The sequence below is a fragment of the Gallus gallus genome, chromosome 2, assembly GCF_016699485.2.
Source record: "Gallus gallus isolate bGalGal1 chromosome 2, bGalGal1.mat.broiler.GRCg7b, whole genome shotgun sequence".
In the NCBI taxonomy this organism is placed as follows: domain Eukaryota; kingdom Metazoa; phylum Chordata; class Aves; order Galliformes; family Phasianidae; genus Gallus; species Gallus gallus.
In genome coordinates this window covers 14,804,807-14,822,109 of record NC_052533.1, presented here as the reverse complement: position 1 = coordinate 14,822,109, position 17,303 = coordinate 14,804,807, and the positions used below count along the sequence as shown (strand labels likewise).

At 44.0% G+C, this 17,303-nt stretch overlaps 1 protein-coding gene across 7 annotated transcripts in view; it reads left to right on the top strand.

The window, feature by feature from the left end:
• Positions 1 to 9,926, top strand: part of KIAA1462 (junctional protein associated with coronary artery disease) — a 57,566-nt gene extending 47,640 nt beyond the window's left edge. For 4 of the 7 annotated variants that reach the window (XM_025148359.3, XM_025148358.3, XM_025148360.3 and 1 more), the window contains exon 3: positions 574 to 8,130. In XM_025148359.3, the coding sequence (XP_025004127.2) occupies positions 574 to 4,315 (3,742 nt within the window). In that variant the 3' untranslated portion in view covers positions 4,316 to 8,130. Of the gene's footprint in view, positions 1 to 573 lie in introns of all 7 variants that reach the window. The other 3 variants (XM_046932094.1, XM_418578.8, XM_040694158.2) reach the window with 1 other exon arrangement.
• Positions 9,927 to 17,303: the final 7,377 nt, after the last annotated feature.

Sequence of the window (17,303 nt, the reverse complement as noted above, 5' to 3'; positions counted from 1 at the left end):
CATTTCATCTAAAGCCCATCAAAGGGATTTGTCCCCTCAAAATGAAAGATGAACAAGAATCAACACAGGAAATGACATGTTTAATTTCAGCTTATCGTGCTTCTTAGAGGATATACTTCAGGAAGTAGCCCTCTACCTGTTCTCCTTACCCTCTGCATTTTAGCTTTGGAGTCCTATTAAACTTGGTTATACCAGTAATCCCCTTGAAGTTTATAGATTTTGATGTAACAGAGTGCAGAAATAAGTTCAGCATAATCATTCCTGGCTTTCTGGTGCCTATTGAGGGAGCTGTACATGTTTGCAGAGCACATAACTGTGTGCATTTGTTTCTCGTTCTAACAGCTTTGCATTGCTAACAACATGCCAGAAGAGCATTGGTTCCTTCACTGTTCTTTTGCTCGTGCTAATGACTGACTTAAATCCTCTCATTAAAATCATAAAGCCTTCTGGTTGCAAATAGATTACAGAAACCCCATTGGCATAACTCAACATTTGACCTCTTAATGGAATTACCCATAAGGGAAAGAAAGTGCATCCGTGGAAATTGCCTATGACACTGTGTTTCTTTTTCAGGGTTTATGACAGGCCTCAACTAGCATGGCCTTCCCAGCCCAAGAGTGATAAAGATCTGGCCTACTGGAGAAGGAGAGGGCAGGACTTCAGCGTGCTTCTGGGCCACTCCCAAAAAGGAGGCGCAGAAATGCAAGGTTTGGCCGCGGCCCATGGGGCACCCAGGCACCCCAAGGATGCCCAGCTGAAAGTGGGGCTGAGCACAGAGTACGTCAGGAGAAGCGGCTTGCCCGAGAGCTGTGAGGGGCCTGGGGAATGCAAATGGCAGAACTTGAGAACAGAAAGCTGGAACCAGCCAAAAAAGGTAGGAAGGCAAATGTCGGATGGTGACAGAGAGAAACTGCTCCAAGAGCTGTATTCGCTGACTCTGGGAGATGATGTCCTAGGCTCCCACAACAAAGGGAAATCGCAGTCCTTGCCTAGAGTCCTTCTGCAGGAGAGCATGAGGTGTGTGGAAATGCCCTCCCTAACCAACAGCAACAACTCCCTCAGCGTAAGTAAAGCCCCCTCCTATCCCTCACACAGACTGACTGTGGAATCGGCCAAGCACCATGAAACGGGAGGCCATTTCCTTCCCCTGGTGAAGCCCAAGTATGGGAGACCTCTGAAGCCTCCATCCTATGAACTGCAGCGACAGAGCAGGGCACCTGCCGAAACTGTTGGTTTTCAGGACCACTACCAGAAGGATGAACCCATTCCCTATTTAGCCAAAGCAAGTGAGCCGAGGCAAGATCCTTGTGTTCAAGACCCTGCTTTGGAGCCCCCGGTCTATGTACCTCCTCCTTCTTACAAATCCCCACCTCACCATACCGCGAGCCCACATCCCCTCAGTGAAGTGCCTAACAATGCCACGTATGCCAGCAGTGATCAGCAGGACACTGCAGAGCGGGCTGTTGCCTGCCAACGACCAGCTGTGAACAGTGTTGAAATGGGGGCCGCACCTTGCAAAGACAACCATCTTCCTCCTGGGAAGCAAAGCCATTTGAGGCGCCCCGCTGACTACCTGCGTTCTGTTCAGTATATTCCCTTTGATGATCCTCGAATACGGCATATTAAAATTGCACCACCCGGAGGTCTGCAGGACAACATTAAATACATTGACAATGCACATAGTCCCAGTTCCGGTACTTTGCAAGAGAGAGATCTTGAAGTACAGTGCAACAGTGCCTTTTTGGATGCATCACACAAATCCAGTTCTGTAAAGGGAGAAAGAACTTCTGACAGCTCCGCCCACAGCAGCAGATGGTTGGCACCATCCGTCCGAGATCAGGAAAATTGTGCCTTGCTGGACCAAAGAGACAGTTGTAGCACAGCTAATCACAGCCCCTGTAATGAAGCCAGCACAGAGTACACAAAAGGCAAACTTCTTGTAAGAAACTCACATATGGACAGCACCTGTGAGACCGTTACAAAAGTGAAAAAGTTTGAACCTGGAACTGGGATGCAGAGCAAAAAGAGTTCAAAGAAAAAAATGAATGAAACTATATTTTGTTTGGTCTCTATCCCAGTTAAATCAGAATCAAATCTGCCAGATACAGATAGGAACAACAACATAACCCAGAGCCCTGATAAGAACGGGTTTGATAACAATGGGGCTTTGCAAGAACAAAGTCTCTTAAGTATGTCTTCAACTGACTTGGAGTTACAAGCTCTTACAGGAAGCATGACCAATAAAAATGAGTTACAAAAACAAGAGCTGTGGAGACCAGAAGAGTTCAAACAAATGAATGACCTCAGATTTATTCAGCCTGCAAAACACAGAGAGCTCAAATACTCTGGCTCCTGGCCAGGTGATCAGTACAAAGACCAGCAAACACAGACCAGTTTCTCTGAAGAGCCTAAAAACCCACAGATTTTCCATGGTACAAAGCCTGGGCAACCCAGCAGTAACAAACCACTGTCTCCAAAGCAACTAGGATGTACGGCATCCACAGCTGGGTCAAAACAGACAGGGTCACCTTCTGACGACAGAGGCTGCAGACAGGGTGCTTATGGCATGAAGGGGCAGATGTACCTCAGCCAGTCCAGCAACAGCGCATTTTCAAGAACTGCCACCTCCATCCCACAGGCCTCCTCACCAAAGGGCCACCAGAGCCAGCCCCTGCCTACCCAGGAGCGGGAAGCTGGCCTTCCTCCCAGGGCTGATGTAGTTAAGGCAGAAGCAGGAGCTCCTTGCAACAGTAAAGAGCTGTTTGGGCAGTTCCTTCTGAAGCCTGTCAGTCGCCGACCCTGGGATGCAATAAGCGAGCTAGAAAGTTTTAACAAGGAGCTGCAAGGGCAGGAAGAGAGCATGAGCAGTGAGGAAGACTTGGAAAGTGCAGGAGCTTCTCCACAGCCATGTGCCCTTCCACAGAGAAGGTCACCTAGAAATGGGAACCAAGAACCAAAACGTGGTGGGAAGTTGGAAACGGTTGTGCCAGAGGTGCCTGTATTTAAGTCAGGGAGAGTTAAAAGTAAGTCTGAAAGTTGGAGCACAGGGACAGAGCATGGCGCTGAGATGGACTGCGTTGGCTCTCAGTGCTCTTCGCAGCCAGGAGGGAGCAATGAAGGAGTCAGACCAGCAGATGGAAGTCTGATAACAGAAATGAGGACGGAGGAAGCCAAGAATAGAGCAAACAGCCAGCCAGTTCGCCCAGGACCTATCAAGAGATTCTTGTCCAGTAGCCCAAGCAGCTCCTACCATGGTAATCCTTTCAATAATCCTGTCTTACAGGAGATGAGCGAAGACCAAAATTATCTACACTTTGTTAAACTGAGCAAAGGTGCAGCTCCCCAGAATGATACAAAATTGGAGAGAGGCTCAGCAGTATGCTTGTCCTTAACTAAGAGGAACCAAGGGTGCTCTGAGCCAGATTTGAGGGCAGTGGGACTTGATACAGCCCCAGGACCTGGTGCTAGCAATTCTGATCACTCTTCAAATGCAAATTCAGTGGAAATCCCTGTGAATGAGTCCTTGCAGGCAAGAGCTGCAAGAATTTTAGGCATAGAAATAGCAGTGGAATCTCTCCTTCCAGATGACCACGTTGGGCCCCAGCCAGGCGCAAGGCCTGCAAGCGATGCCCACGACTTTGGGTCATCAGCAGAGAGTACTGTAAGTGGCAAAGAAGGAAAAAAAGACAGTTCTTATGAAGGCAGACGTAAGTGTGGTTGGACAGAGAGCGCTCTCTTTGTTGGAGAGAGGGACCGATCATTATACCCTGATGAATGCCAGACCACTCACCAGGAAGGCAGCAGTAAAATGTTAGTGAAGGAGCAAGCTTTTGAACAACCTGTGAGTCCCAGCCAAGGTGGAGACCAAAACTTGGTGTCCAAACCAACTGTGTGTCAGCACTCAGAAAAGAGAGTGAGGAGCACCTCAAAAGTGATAGAGACACTGCAAGGCAAGCTCACGTCTCCACCAAGCCGGACTGCCATGGATCGCTTAGTGCGAATGAAAGAAGTCGACTCTGTGTCCCGGATGAGACGTCTGAGCATAAAAAGTGCAGACTCAGGAGAGGAGGTGGATGAGGAGAAGCTGTCGAAGGTACATGAGGAGAGAGGAAGCAAACTGGCAACGTCAGGGGCTGTCTCCAAGCGTGTTATCTCTCTCAGTGAAAATGGATATTTAGGTGGAATGGACAAGAAGAAAATCGACAGAGATTTTTCCTTAGGTAAGACCCTACTCTGGGTGATCCAAGTGGGTACGGTTTTCTTATGTAACAGGCACAATCACTTTGCTTATGCCCACGTAAAGCTGCTCAAATAGTAACAGGCTGTAGGTGGTACTACCCCCATCTGGTTGCCACCCTCTTTACTCTCCTTGTGGAAGAGGTAACATGAGTGATCCTATTTTAGGAAAACTTACTGTAAAACTAACTTGTGATACTGAAACTCATTCACAGAGACTGGAGCAGTCCCCAAGGTCTGCTGTCTGTCTAATTGTTTCAGAGAACTGCCAGCTTCAAATAGCTCAGTTCAAAGATAGTCACTCTTGTGCCAGTGTTTGGGAACACGTGGTGATTTAATCATAGCCTCTCCTTGAATACCTAATTTTCCATCTCTAATACTTAAGTAGACACATACAGTATCAGAGTTCAGAAAGAACTAAAAATAAAAATCTGATGTTCTTCTGTGAAGCCTCTGGGAAATGGCTACATTAAGGGGCCTGGAAAATTCTCTCTCTCATGAATATTTTCCAAATCACACGTTGAGCACAACTGTTATCCCCAGGTCAAATGGAAAGTTGACTTTTTCAGTGAACACCTTTTTTTTGGTATGTGTGTTTCTCATCTCTCAAAAGCACATAAACTTGGGTAGACCATATGCATCCCTGAAGTAACATGAGCTGTTCTCTCTCCACAACAGTTTTCATATGGCTTTGTACTGAGCAACTGAAAATCAGTTGTTGCCATAGATCTGCATAAAGGGATAAATCTCCCAGGCCACCTGCCTAGTGCATTAAATTAATTGGAGTGAGCCAGTGCATAGTGTGAAAGTTCTTACATTAGTATTAATCTTCTCCCTTTTTCTATCCTCCTTGCAACAGCCGCCACTCTCTCTTGAAATTCACACAGGTTATTCATTAAACTCCACCAATGTGAATCTATTTACAGTTTTCCAGCACAGAGGGACTGAAAGTAAATCGAGCATACTTTAAAGTGAATGTATATATTTATTTCTGAAGGTAATTGTTTACGTGAGTTCTAAGCATTGACTCTTCCAGTCTTATAGCCTTTTCCTTTGCATCTTTTTTATATCCTACAGCTCTGCATCTCTTCCTGCTCTGAACCATATTTCTCTAGAGCAGGTTTTCCAAACAGGCTAATTCAGCTTCCACGTATCCATCAGATCTAGTATGCCCCACATGTGTCTCATATGCTTTCCTCCCTTGGGGTTTCTGCTGGAGTGAAGAAAATAACTGTTGTGGTGACATGACTTCAGGGATCTATGAAAACAGATTGTGTGTGTTTTATTGGAGCCTTGTACTCAGTATTATTCTGCGGCAAATTAGGTCTAGTTTTATTCTTCTTACTGACAATACCAGGCTTATGTTCTGAAGTGTGTGCCCACTGCAGTAGTCCCTTCTAACAGCTTTCCCCACGTCTGCATCATGGCTGTCCCTTCCCGCTGCACACATCCAGCACTGCAGGGTAACACACATGGTAGAACAGTCCCCTGCACTGGCTTCCTCCCATCCAAAGAGACTGACTTGCTGACAGCTGCAAGATCTTCACCTTGCCTTAGTGAGGCAGGACTGAAGATTTATGTTTATATAAGGGCCTGATGTTTGTCGACTTTGTTAACTCTCACTCTGTCTTCCAGACTATCTCACTGGTACCAGTGAAAGCCAAAATGAGAACTAGTCTTGAAAAAGCACTGATATGTGTTCCTTTCAGGGAGTAAATATTTCTAAAGTCCATTCTGTTTGGAGTGAGTTAGGGTGATGTTAGTCTTATAATTGCAGACTGGGCCTCCCTTAGAGGCTCAGAGGCCTTAGAAGAAACAGGCTTTCACATGTATAATGTAGTTTGGCAGATGAACAGTCATCTCAGAGTAAGAGCTGATCTTACTATGCAAATAGTGCCATTTGAAGAACATCTCCAAATGTTCCCAAATGCGCTGGATGTTTTTTTTCTTCCTTGCTGTTTGAAGACTGCTTCCGCGAGGCTACTAATCTGGCCTTGTTTCTGTAGAGAGCATTGCAAATCAGCTTAACCAAATGCTGAAGAAATGCTTGTGCATCAGTGTGGGAATTCCAATATTTGCCCTTCCAGAACTCTGATGTTGCCATGAGTCTTCCTGACAGCCTGGATCTTTGGGGTCCTTGGTTTAGATGCTGAAGATCTGAATAAGCTTTTAAGGAATAATCTGGGCTGTGCAGTCTTGTGGCCTGAGTTTCTCACCCCACACCCTCAGTGAGCTCCTCCAACTGGTGGTGAGTTCTCACAACGTGAATGAGTCCAAAAACTGGGCCAGAGAGACCTTGGAGAACCTAGTTTCTGAAATGTTAATCCATTTTTATTCTTAGGTCAGCCTTTTGCAGAGCGGTTCGGAACTGTTGTGTGTTCTTATATTTTAGATGGAGAAAACGTTTGTAACTGCAACTGAAATAGTATCTTCTCACATTGCCAATGCACTAAGCTTAGATGCAGCGCTGTCCTGAAGTGCACCAGCCCTCAAATGCTATGTTCCTTTTGAGTTTTTGCATTAATGTGGTGTCTGTCCTTGAAGTTTGGAAATACCAGCAGAGGCTGAACAGTGATAAGCAGCTCTGAAAACATAGGCGCTACTGGCACAGACTCCTCTCTTGGCTAGCCTATCAGTGTGAGGAGAGTGGAATTACAGATCCCGCCCCAGCACCCACTAGGGCCAAAGTTCTTTCATAGCCAGTCTCTTGATATGCATCTGGATGCTGCGGAGGGACACATATAGAAGTAAAAATTTCCCTCTGAGGATTTTTATGCTTGTTTGAATGAAGACGTTCACTCATATCAATTAAAACTCCTCAGGGTAAACATTTTACTCTCAAGTGTGATATTTATGGGTCCAACTATTTTCATGCTTAACTTTTTAAATGCAAGTGCTATGGGGGTATAGCCTGCGAGAGGGACTTCTAAGGTTAGCACAGATCCCAAGTTACACAGGCACAGCAGGTAGCATAGGCTGCAGTGCTGGGTTGTCCAGATGCCTGTGGGGATACAGACTCCTCTGCAGCTGTGCATCCCAAGGCGTGTGGGGTAAGGCAGGCATGTGCAGGACAGGCAGATCTCAGAAGGCAAAGCCCTTTCATTGCAATCCTCTCCCAGAGTCACAAGGGTGTGGGATGAAAGAGAAGGCTTGTGTCTGTTCGCTGCATGGCCAATGTCAGAAATGCAAAGTGAGGTCTATCCTGTGACCTAACAAGAGGTAGGCTTAAAATATAGGGCAATGTTAGTAAGACATAGTAAGCTTTAGGGAATGATGTTCAAACCATGAGCTGCAGTTTTGCAGGCTGAAGTGAGGCAGTTTGACTGCTGTGATGTGATACAGCGACGCTTTCCATTATGCCACTGCATGAATCTCAAGCTGAGAAAGCACAATCAAATAAAAAGATGCTGAAAACTGAACTGTATCACTGAACCAGCCTTAATCACCCCACTAGGAAGTATGCGGCATTTACTTAGTGTTCAGTGTAAGGGGGGCAAATCTGGTGTCTTTCAATCTCAAAGCATCTGGACACTAGGAGCAATCATTGAGCAGTCAGTGAGCTTTCTCCTACCCACACAAGATTTCCCAATTATATCTGCATGCATTTGATCTGAGTTGCTCCTGAGTTCTACTGGTGCAAATACAGAATTTGGGTCAGGAGTGTATTATGTATCTTTAGGGCTGTCAGTCCAGTGTTAGTTTCCCTTTTCTTCATATAAAAATTAGGGGAAAAAAGTCTTATTTCCATGGCTCGCTGCTTGTACTGGTGTTGAAAAAGTCCCACAATACATTATTCGTTGTGTTTTCTTGTCTTTTTCAGACACATATGACCCCACCAAAGTTGAAAAGGTGTGAGATGAACAGAGAAGAGAATAAAGATGCCTGCTCTACTAAGAATGTTTCCCTGATTTTTTTTTTGCTGGGTGCTTTTTGTTCGTTTTTGTTCTTTGATGCTTGGAAATTGCCTCCATTTGTGGTGTTCATGGTGTACTGATAATGCCTTTACCACTGCCACTAGGAATTAGCTATTCATATCTGAGACTGTTGCGGAGACCGCAGAAAATCTGACTTCTACATTGGAACCATCTGGCTTTGTAGCATTAAGACTTAATGCCTACAGTTGGCAAAGAGTTTTTATCTGAACAGTATTTCAGTCTTCAGCTGGGATGATGAAATGCATGAAGTGAGGCTTTTGAGCTTTCTCTTTGGTGTAGATGTAAACGTGGGAGATTAGTGAAATGAGTTTTAAAAGAATGTGAATTTATAAGCTAAACTTCTAAGTCTCTACAGTCTAAACATTGTTTAACTTAAGGGATTTTTGGCCATAAGCAGAAAGTGCTGCTGCACTAAGTGGGGGAAGGAATGCGAGACAATGGTAGCAAAGACTGATTGTGAAATTATTTCTGACTTCCAGAGTCTGAATTTACTTGGATTAAATATTTACTTGCCACCTAGAGAGGAGAAAAGCAAAAATCCCAAAGCTTCTAAGAAATGAAGACTTTTGTAGTACATTGTACAGAACGTGTAATTATAGTAGCTGGCAACTAGTGTTCCTGACCAATGCAAAGTATACCACTGGCTGTTTTGCACTCAGTATTACCTATTTTTGTTTTGCTGTTTAGAAATTCTTTATATGAAAGAATAGTAGCTGGTTTAAAATAGCCCATTTTAACAAAATAACTATATTTCTTGTTACAGAATACTATCTATTTTTCTACGATGTAAACAATTGCTAACAAGTGGCAAGTATAAAGAAGTATTATTATTATTATTATATTTTAAGAAGACTTATCCCTCTGAGTGAAGGTGACCCAAGAAGATTTCACTTGTATATCTTAATGCACACTCCATATTGCCCCATATTCAGTAGCGCTCCCTTCTTTTCTGAAAAGAGCCATCTGTGTACGTATGTATGTACGACAGGGTTGATTTCTACTTTTTGGCACTCAAGCCTCGGATCGTTCTTCTTGGAGCAGCTTTCCGAAACACAGCTGAGAACCGTCTGGGCCGGTGTTGCTGCCATAACATTCCAGTGACTGTGCTTACCAAAAAAGTGGGTTTGGATCTCTGTCCCGGTATCTTTGAGCAGCTCGGATGAAATACCTGTTTCTTTCTTTCACTTAACTTCCTTTTACACATCGTGGTTTTGGATTAGGCCAGTGTATTAAAAGAAATAAGCCTGGGTTAAATTCTTCCCTACAGCTAACTGATGGTGCTGGGGAGGAGTTCAGATGTCTTCTTCAAGGCACATAAATACATGTCTTTAAGTGTATGTTATCTGCACACACAAATGCATGAACTACGAAGTATATAATAAAGCCTATGCATTCTGCTCTTTGATACTGAATTAGCCTGCGTAGAATCTGTGATTTTAAAGCCTTTATGTTCATTTCTGTGCATTGTTGGGTTTTTTTTTTTTTTGTAAGTCCCTGTTTGCTAACATTCTTCAGATAAGTTGTTCATGTACATCACTGGTCCGTTCCACCGTCTTCTTTTTTGTTGTCGTTGTTTTGTAGCGTAATTTTATTTTCTAAAATCTAATGTCTTTAAATATTTTTTCCTGAGAAGTCTGTAATCCGCAAAGAACGATGGGGAGAAACACTCATCCTGTGTTTGACTGAATGAATTTCTTGTCTGTAACACGTGATTCTGTTACATATGGACTATTTAAAGCTTGTTTGAAAAGAAAATGTGGCGTATAATTTATTTTATGAACTCTTGAGCATGCTGCCTGGCAATACTTGCTGACAAACTTTTTCTGCCATTCTTACTACATTCACCTTTCTTTTCAAATAATCACCAGTAGCCATCTAGGATGTCTGGGAGCCATTACATGGTTACAAAGCATCTTTCACCACACTAACTCTGTCCACAAAGAGCTACTTCCAAAAAAAGAACTGCTTCGGCTCTCATCATCCCACCTAATTGCAGAGTTGAGGGGCTGGCAATAATTTGAAGATTTTAATTCACCCTTGGTTTCTGGAGAACTGTAAGTTGTCATGTATCGCTGCTCCTGCCACCTTCAGTTCATGGCTGTGTGGAAAAAGAGGTTTTTTGTGCATTTTTTTTCCTTCTGATGGGGAGGGGTTGATTGATTCTGCAACACATCTGTTTCATTGCTCATATCAAGTAATTACTTTTCCAACACGTGTAAGCATCCAAGACATCAAAAAAAGAAAATAAAATCAGAAAAGATAGGAAGAAGCAATATTGCAAAATTGCTTTTAGTGGGCAAGACTATGAGAAATAAAAACCTAGGAAGTTAGTAAGCTTTATTTTGCAGAAATGTGACTGACCGATGGTTGAAAGACTGCAGTTAGTTCTGCTTTAAAAATGGTGTTTTTAGTCTAACTGCCCTGGCTATTCCATGCCATTATGCATACCAGTAAGAAGAACACGGAGTACAGCTGTATGAATTATTGTGGCTTAGTGTTTTTACAGTACCTGTGCCATAATTAAAATACCAGCTATTTGAATGTGCTGGGAAATGCCATAAATTAACATTTTTCCACCACTTGCAAATAATCAGCAGAACGCTCCTTCTACACCAGATGTAGTTAAAAAATAGAAAATGATCATTTCCAGTGCTCAGTAGGAGCATAAACTGTCATGGCAACAGCTATCAGTGGTAATGGCAGCTGCAGGAACTCAGGGCTGAGTGGATGCAGAAGAGGAGGTCGTGGGGCCTGTTTGTAGTGCCTCCTGCAATGCAGCAGTGTCACTGCAGGACTCTGCATTTACATTTATTCTCAGGAGGGAGAGCAGAGCTAGCTCCTCAAAAAGCACGTTGTTGGATTGCGTACAGCTTGTCTTGCTGCTCTACTACTGGAGCTGGGGATGCTGGGGTTGGATGGTAGGCTGTCAGAGTGGTTGGTTGGGATGATACCGGTTTCACAAGCGTTCCCAGAAACTGATGCAAAAAAATCCCCACAAACAAACCCAACAAACGAGAGTCTGGGCTTAGCCATTTTTAAAACATATAATGGGGAGACTCCCCCGGAGATGGCTAGCTCAACAGCCATCTCCTTCCATTTACTCTCTTGAAATCCACAATGGATGGTCAACTTTCAGGATTAGCAACAGTAACAGCACTTAGTGGCAGTGCTAAGGTACCAGCTCTCCTGCCTGGAAGATACAGAGTGAATCCAAAGGTTGAGGCTCTTCTGTCCGAGGAAGAAGAGTCACCAGTGAGCTTTGTGTGCTACACGCCAGCTTTGCTCACCTATGCTGAGCAAGAAAATCATGTCACTGGCTTTACAGCGGGGAGGTGAGAAGTGAGGTGCTCGGGGACTCACTACCTGAGGGAAATGGCATTTTTTGAAGGTGAAAGTGCTCCCTCGTGTGGTTCCCCTGAGCACGAATTAGAACACTGCAGGAAGAATCGCTGCTCTCTACACCCACCCGCTCCAGTCCTTGCTGGAGGCACCCTGAACCGGGCAGAAGTGTGCTCCGAAGTGTGCATTACAAATCCCACTGCCATCACAGCTAAATATGGTGGGATGAGTCGTGCAAAGAAGAGAGATCCCTTTGCATGACTCAAAATCATTGGTAATTGAAAGGCCCAAAAAAGCATCACTTGTCAGCTAACAAAAACAGCAACGACGACAAACAACAACAAGAAAGCTTTCCTTAAGCATAAGAAGGACTGTTGTATTTCACACCACGGCTTCTACAGGAAACAACTGTGTACTGTTTCAAAGCCACTGTTTCCTTCACTCAGCTCCTGAAGGAAGGTGTAAAAATGAAAGGATGTTAGGAGCAAAGATTCTATATACTGAAACAGCCAAAACCTTTGAAAAAAGGAAGGATAGAATGTGCTTACAGTGGTCGAGTAATAAAATTAATCTGTCAAGTGTGCACCCTTTGAAAATAACCAGTCCTGTCAAGCTTACTCACATATAAACATTTGAGTTTAGTAAAATATTTGTTTAATATCACAAATCAATATTAGTCAATATTCTGTTGCCTTTGGCACACGGACAGCCAGCTGAATGTTAGTTTTGCAGTTCTGGACCTCTTTCTCACATTTAAAATGACATTTTCTTCACTGCCCCTTTTCAAAAGAAAAACAAGTGATTGGGAGAACAGTAAAAGTGAGAGTCCTGCGTTTCAAATGACAGAAGTTCTTGCAAAGTGGGCATTTTGTCCAACTTCAAGATCTGACTGAGGTGAATATACCTGAGAAAAAAATCTTTACTTGACAGGAGCCAACAGTGGAAGTAAGTGAGACAAAACTGCAGGGTCCCGTGTTAAAAGGACTGGAAAGAATTGGTGACTTATTGGCTTTTTGAATGATTTCTGTAAAGCTGTCCTTCTGCAGGACAATGTTGCTTTGGGGAAGGATGAAACACTGTCCTAATCTCACTCTACTGGCGGTAAACCATAATACTGTGGGCCTCATTTACTGGAGTGAGATTTACTTACACGCATAGACCACAGCATTTAAACTTCTATTCTTCTGCATAGCCTCAATAAAGGATCAAACTGGAGATTTCATGAGCTGATTATTCTATCACTGAATCCATTAGAGAAGTTGGGAAATTGTGACTTAGTGCTGCTATTCAAACTTGCATGAAAATGTACACCGCACACACAACCCCCTCCAGAACTAAACAAAAGCTGTTTACCATCAACTCTATTTTTAAAGGAAAAAATGTTTCCAAGAAAGAAAAAGGGAAATCCTGATATCAATAGCAAAGCCCCAAACCACAGTGCTATCTCCCACCCATGCAGAAAAATATGTTTGCAATATGGCTTGCAGAGCTGCACAGCAGGGAGAGGGTGAAGGGAACTTAAGTAAGAACTGACCGACACATGGCTGAGATTAGAAATAAAAATGAAATTTCCCAGCCAAGAGAAACCACAATAACATACAGAGCATAAATGAAAGAGGAACTTTCCACCCTCAACAGCAGCAATCTCAGCCTTCTTTCTAGACCTGGACTTGCAGAGAAAACAATCAGAACCATTCCAAAAGCTGTTCCTAACCTAAGGAAAATGAGAAGATACATGTGCTAGACGGAGTATTGGTATCTGTCTTTGTCTTTACACACTGCAGATAACTCTCTTCCAAGATACCACGGCCTAACTCCAAAACTAATACTAGCTAATTTCCATGGATTTCTGCTCCAGGTAGCCCAAGGGAAGGGTTGGAGGGAGAAAGAGAGAACAGGATCAAGCAATTACAATAGTATTTATATCAGAAGATGAATGTGTTAAGAGTTTTCTTTGTATTTTTCTCCACACAATGCAAATACTGTGTTTCTGTGCTTACATGTAAACTGAAGGGAGGCTGTTGTCCAACAGGAGACATTCTCCAAATAAAGATTTTGCATGGATACGCTCTTCTGTGATGCTGATGTTGTTATCATGGAGACAAAATGGAGCACGTGCTCTGATGTTTGCACTGCCTTGATAAAGATAAGTATATTGGTGAAGTGTTAAAAGACTGCAGTATTCTCTAAGGGACTGCTATTTCACCGCAGTAAAACCTGACATTGTGACTTGTTACACCACAGGGTACAGACATTGTCTTTATCTCTCACATGTTTACTTGCAAAAAAATTACTTTCCACATCCACACTTTCCGAGATCTTCACAGTCACCGGGTCACATGTTTCCAAGCTGAGTTCTTTGTTTGCTACCTTTGAGGTATGTTCTGCTTCCATGCATGAGCAGGTTCCTCCTTTACAGCCTGGCAACCAGACATTTGCTCTGGGTAACCCCACCATGTCAGAACATTTTCCATTCCCTTTGCACAACTTGATATGAAACCGGGATAGTTTACTTTGGCTATATTGCAGTAAAGAATGGCATGCTCTGTATCTGTGCTGATAAGACATCAAGAGAGCTAAGCTATTATTTTAATATTAAACAAAACCACCAACAACTCACTGACAATAGTGTAAGCTACTCATGGTTAGAATATGCAAGTCTGTTTTTTGTCACTGGCTCACAAACAGGTTAGACCTCACTGTGGGGCCCACACATGCTGTGGAGAAACAATGAATTAACCTTTGTACTCTTCTCCTGTCCCAGATCTACCTGCGGAACATGAGACCAGCCACATCCCGGGAGGCTGCACGTGGAAATAAGTTTGCTCTCCTTTCCATCAACCAACCACTCTGATCTCACCCCATCTTCTCTTCCCTGGCTTCTTCAAGTATTAAAGCCTCAAGTCTGGCATAATCCCAACTACCATCCAATTTGAATCTACAAACATTCTTGTTTTCTCTTCTGGAGGTAGGAGAGGGCAGACATCCAGTTCTACCCAGCTGCAGTTATTTCTTTGTTCTGGTACCCTGAGACCTTATGCACAAAGCATGGGGCTGGACATGTCATGGAGGCCAGCACACAGAGCCCAGTACTCCTTCCAAGCAAATCTGTAAGTGCTCATGACAACCCTGCAAAACAAGTGAGCAGGAAAGGCAGAGGTGGCTAAGAATGAGCGGATGCTGCTCAGCCCTCACTCAGGTCTCTTGCTAGGGCAACCAGAAACCAGCTGCAAGGCTCTGCACCCCCTCTAACACCAGCTTTGGAGCCAGCAGGTCACTCACCCCTGGTCACATTATCCCACACAGCCCTGACTCTTTGCTAATCGTGTAAGTCCCCTTGCTCTTATCTTATTCAACACACATCTCATCTTCTTTATCTCGCTCACTGGCCTCTTAGAGCTCTAGAGCATGTCTGACCTTTGCTGGGTAGTGGCGGTATGCATGCCCAAATTCAGTTAAAGCTGTGTTATCTCTCTCTCTGTTCTGCTCTGAATCTTCTCAGGGGGAAGACAAACAGCTGCTGGGAATCCCCTTGTGTGATTCATGCAGAGGTGCTAACACCAGCCCAAAGCAGCATCACACCTCGGGGGTGATGCAGAAAGGAAGGGGGCAGATCAGGAAGCCAACTCCTTCGTTTTAACCCCTGAAGTAAAAACATTTATTGTACAGATAATCAAGACCAAGGCAAACGTTTGCCAAAAACAATAGGAATAAAAACCTTAGATCCCTGTGAAGGGCTTTATTTCACCTGAGCCCTTCAGCACTGTACTTAAAGAGCTGTCTGTATCTTGCTTTGCTATTGATTTAACACCCAGACCTTGGGACGGACCGGCTGGTCACATGCTGCCCTGACTGGGGAGCTTTAGCTTCTCCTCTTATCCCTTTGCTTCTCCATTCAGACTATGGAGCATTTACACTCTGTACTGCCCCAAGTACAGCCCTTCGCCTCAGTTTGACTACAGCTGCAAGAACAACCAGTCATGTGAAATCCACTGAACAAACAGCACAGTGACCTAGCCAGCTGGTGTCATATGAAGTGGTGAGGTTATGACATCTTGTGGGCAGGAAGGCCTGTCATTTGTCCCACTTTCTCATTATTATCATAGCACAGTGTTTAGAGTATAAAGGAAGTCCTCTGCTCTCCCAGCAGTGGGTCACACTATAAATATCCAGATGGCACAGGACAACGAGGGCTGTAAAACTCAGGATGTGGGTCACAGGACGGCTGTCTGCTTTCTGTCTGGGAGAACACGATAATAAACCCTTGCAAAGAACTCCGATAACACCACTTGAAAGGACTACAAACACTGTGAAAGAGATCTCTGGCTGCTGTAAAATGTTACTGCTCTCTTCACTTTGTGATACGCTGCTTTTCTTATTTCCTTCCCTTCCCAGCCCCTTCTTGAGCATCCAAGGCTGAAAAGTATCCACAACACTTTCTTCACTTCGTTTTAGCTTTCAGGTCCTTTTCCTCCTCAATGCAGACACACATCTATGTTCCTGCAGCACCCTCCTTACCCTAAGCAGCTCTCATACAAATCAGTTACTCCAGTCATAGGCATCCTGAGGGATATCAGAGGCGTCCCAGAGGGATACTCCAGTCATAGGCATCCATGCCAAAAAGCAGGGAGGGTCCTTTCCCCTGCCCTGAAGAAGCACACTGACTTCAGGGAGGTGAGTCAGGACAGAGACCAACGAAGGCCTGCATCATTTTCCTATTTTTAGCACACAGATTCCTCATGTAAAAATCATCATTTGTTCCCCCGAATTCATGAGTGTTGTCAGCTCTTGTAGTAAGAGGATGTTCATGGTGAACGTGTGCCTTTTATTTCTGTGCACTTTTTATTTTTCTTACCAAATGCTTATTCACTATGGTGCTGGTGTTTTAATAACCCCTGGACAATGTTTATGGCAAAAGATTTAAAAAGAAAATTTGGGGGAAGAGGGAATAACAACACAATTACAGGTACATTTCAAACCCTCACAAATACCCTTAGAACATCTTTTTTCTTTCCTTTCCACGGAAATCATATTTTGTTTTTTGATCTGCTTACATCCCTCGGTTCCACCCACCCCATCCTTCACACCACAGCCACCAAACTCTATGTACAAACAATTCCGTACAGCAACGGATCTCTTCCAATTGAAGTTACAATTCAGTGTTTGGTGGCTGCATTTATAACCACACAATTTTGCTGACTGATGAAAAATCATATTGCTAAAGCAATCTTATATTGCTAAATCAACTGCATCAGCGAGGCCACAGAATTTCATACTACAGGTTCACATTTCACCCAGATAGTGGTGCAAGGTGTTACTCATGTCTCCGAAGGTAAAGGAGATTTATTTCCCTTTTTTTATTCTCCATGAGACAGGAACTGCCCTCTCATGCTGAATCAGCAGGATATGCCCTGTGACACAGCCTTTAGCTGGCTGGAGAGCTGTTAATGAGTCTAAAAATTACATCCCACCCGAGCCCCCCTCCCATCAGTGAGCACAGGGCAGGGAGGGAGCTGAGCCCCCACTGCACGCAGCTGTGATCTGAGATAAGTGCCCCGGGGCCACCTCCACCTCCCTGCAGCAGGGAAGACATTTGAACTCCTGGACCCTTCCTCAATTCAATCCCTAGCTGACAAACACACAGCAGGCAACTGGAAGAAAAAAAAGAAAAAAGAAAAAAACCAGAAAAACAAAGTACAACCCATCCCAGTGACTCAGTTTCTAGGACTTCTGACCAATTTCCTAAAACTCTGCCTCAGGAATTTTTTTAGGCACTGTCTGCGCTTTTGAACC